The sequence below is a fragment of the Pterocles gutturalis genome, unplaced genomic scaffold (assembly GCF_000699245.1).
Source record: "Pterocles gutturalis isolate BGI_N339 unplaced genomic scaffold, ASM69924v1 scaffold6176, whole genome shotgun sequence".
Classification (NCBI taxonomy): Eukaryota; Metazoa; Chordata; class Aves; order Pterocliformes; family Pteroclidae; genus Pterocles; species Pterocles gutturalis.
Genome location: NW_010097656.1, coordinates 30,576 through 33,591, shown reverse-complemented (window position 1 = coordinate 33,591; position 3,016 = coordinate 30,576). Strand labels below are relative to the sequence as shown.

The 3,016-nt window shown below is 37.4% G+C and overlaps 1 protein-coding gene across 1 annotated transcript in view; it reads left to right on the top strand.

Annotated features, from left to right (window-relative positions):
- LOC104467114 (serine/threonine-protein phosphatase 4 regulatory subunit 1-like) overlaps window positions 1–2,273 on the top strand; it is a 17,323-nt gene extending 15,050 nt beyond the window's left edge. The window contains exons 16-18 of the mRNA XM_010080788.1: window positions 33–167; window positions 899–1,040; window positions 1,997–2,273. Of these exons, the coding sequence (XP_010079090.1) occupies window positions 33–167; window positions 899–1,040; window positions 1,997–2,151 (432 nt within the window). The 3' untranslated portion in view covers window positions 2,152–2,273. The remainder of the gene's footprint in view (window positions 1–32; window positions 168–898; window positions 1,041–1,996) is intronic.
- The last annotated feature ends 743 nt before the right edge of the window (window positions 2,274–3,016 follow it).

Sequence of the window (3,016 nt, the reverse complement as noted above, 5' to 3'; positions counted from 1 at the left end):
TCTTTCCCTTTCTCCCTTCCCTTGCTTCACAGGTTGTAGCAATACTACAGAAGTTCTACACAAACAATGCAAATGCACTGGGATTAAATTTCATTAATGAACTTGTAGTGAGGTTTCGTCACTGCTCCAAATGGGTTGGAAGACAAGCTTTTGCCTTCATTTGTCAGGTTGGAATGTTTTCTCTCTGTGTTTCTATGTGTACCTTTAATTTGGAGCCAGTTTGAGGCTTTTTAGCAATGTGGACAAAACTGAAATTTGGACTCAGTTTTTTTGTCATTGTTGGGTTCTCTGATTCTGTGGGCTGACAAAAGACAGTGGCAGGGTCAGTCTGTTCTCTGTACTATGACTGTGCAGTTTTGAACCTGTGGTCCTTGTTTTGTTCTGTGCCTCCAGCTAAAATAGCTGATCCTTGTACTTTCTGGCTTCCCTGTAGCGAAGTCAAGAATTAAGTCCTAAACTGAGGTGCATTTAGTAACACTTTGACATGCTAAGATAAAGGTTCACAACAGCTCTTCAAACTGCCAATAGGTGCTAGATGCCAGGAACTATTTCCCTCTTTATTTCCACATACCCGCTCCCCACTTAACCAAAGGGTTGAATTTTGAAAGGCAAAAGGGTTTTGACAGATCAGAGCAGTATTTTCTAAAATATAGCTGAAAGGAAGTTATCTGCTCTTGTTAGGTCATCTTCTGATGAACTTTAGAAATGGTAAGACGTGTTTTTATAACAGTATTTCAAAGGTGGTACTTATTTCACCAACATTGGGTGTATTTGTTCAGAGTTAAATACTGACTTTTTTTAATAGTCAGGTCAAATTAAGGACAAGATGGAAAGGAATGGCAAATAATGTATTTTTAATGTAAATCTTGCTTTCTCATGTTCTGTGTTTATCCTGTAGGCTGTAGTAGAGGAAGAATGTATGCCTGTCGACCAATTTGTTGAACACTTGCTCCCCAGTCTTTTAAGTCTTGCTTCAGATCCTGTGCCAAATGTAAGGGTTCTGCTCGCCAAGGCTCTAAGGCAGACGTTATTGGAGAAAGGTGTGGTCATTAATTTCCTTTGAAAGAACCTAACCTCTCACGAATGCTCTTCCCTCTGCCAGTGCAGTTCTTTGTAAATTGGCACAACTGTTAAAAGGCTGTTTGGTTCTGTTTGTACTGAAAACGGATCTGTACGTTGCAAAGTGGGATACTGCCTTTCAGTTCAGATTTAGGGATGTATACTGTAGTGGCTTTTCTGTCTTAGAATAAACGTGCCTGAAATGGGCATTGATAATGTGACAAATGCTGCATCTCGCCCGCTGGAGGGCAGTGACGTCCTTGCTATCGTGGGCAGCATGGCATCACTGGGTGTCGCTGGGGGGGGGGTTATTTTTGTCATCCATGATGTGCACAGCAAGTACATTTTTCTTAAACATGGTATTAGATTATTTTGGTGTATTTCAAACCTTTATGTTACTGAAGTAGTTGTATTTGGGGTCCTTCAGATGAAGTGGTATATCTTTTTCTGAAATGGTTGGCTTTGTCATTTTTAGGCTTAATGTAACAGTTGTACTAGGTAAGAATGCAACTTTGTATGCTGCTACAATTTCCTGTATTACAGTTCCTTAAAAACAAAAAAATCAGTTGATCTCTCTGCTTATACAAAGGAAAATCCAAAGGAAATGTCCTCTGCTATATTTTTTTTTTCAGAATAAAGTATGGACAATGTTTTGTAAAGCGTTGTACAGTGGCAGCTTCCTGAGCTTGCTTTTGCTTCTTGATACATTTCTATTTTTCTTAGAAAATACTTAAGTACCAAATAAGATGAGTAAGAAGCAGCATATTTCTCTTTTTCTGTCAGTTTCCTCAGCTTGCTGTAGTTTCTCTAAGGAGCCTATCAGTTGGATGACCTACCCCAGATGTTTTTGGCATCCTCTGTATTTCTGCACTACTTATGCCCTAGGGTTTAGTCTTTTGGCTTTGATAAAAACTGTATTTTTCTCCCCTTTTTCTAGCTTATTTTAAAAGCGTTGGCAATCCTCATCTAGAAGCTGCAGAAGAGACCATTCAAGCCCTGCAATCTGACAGAGATCAAGATGTGTCCTTCTTTGCCACCATAAAACTGAAACAGGGTAACATGGACAATACTACCATTGAAAAACAAAACTAATGTGTTCTTCAGTGGTAAAGGCTGAACATCAAAATGGTTATTCACCTTATGTTTGTGGTTAGTGTGAATAATGTAGACAAATAAGGTTTTTGTTACCTACTTGGGCTGAAAAGGGCCTATTGAGAAATGTTAGGATGTTCATTTCATTACCACCTTTCATCTACAGCTGTGTGTTTCTGTCTGGTATGCATGAGTAATTCCTTTTTTTTTTCTTTGTGGGTGCTAACTCTCATCTCGCCTGCAGTTGTGTGTAAAGGCTTACACCATACTCACTGTTTAAGTGTAATTGAAATTCATATTTCATTTTTAACAAAACATTTCAAGTAGTAAGTAGTGCAGTCTGCTATAAGCTTAAAATGGTTTCTAAATCTTAAAACCTGATTATAGCAAACTTGCACGAAGATATTCTTTCCTCACTTTTGGTGTAGTTTTTGTATTGTTTCAAGTATTGCATTTTAACTGAAAAAAGTGTATATATGTGAATAGTTTTGATTTTTAACAAAAAAAGGATAAAAGAATTCTGTATCAGTGGACAAAAGCTCAAAAATAATTTCATTTTGTAAAGTAGTTACTCTGCTAGGATTAAGGAATGGTTCATTTTTACTTAATATGATGTGATACTTTTCAAAGCACAGAGAGCTCAAGGTTCTTTGTATATTTAACTTTTCTATTAATTTGTTATTTCCAAGCTATACCCTTACAGGTGTCAACATGTCTGTTTTCCTTACTGCTGGCTATGGTAGTGGTAGGTAGACTGTTAATTTCCCAAACTGAAAGTTGCTTGTTCTGCCCTAGCAAAGTTAACTTCATTTAAGGGATTCAGTTCCTGGAACATGTGCTGTATTACAGAATTTTACAGACTTAA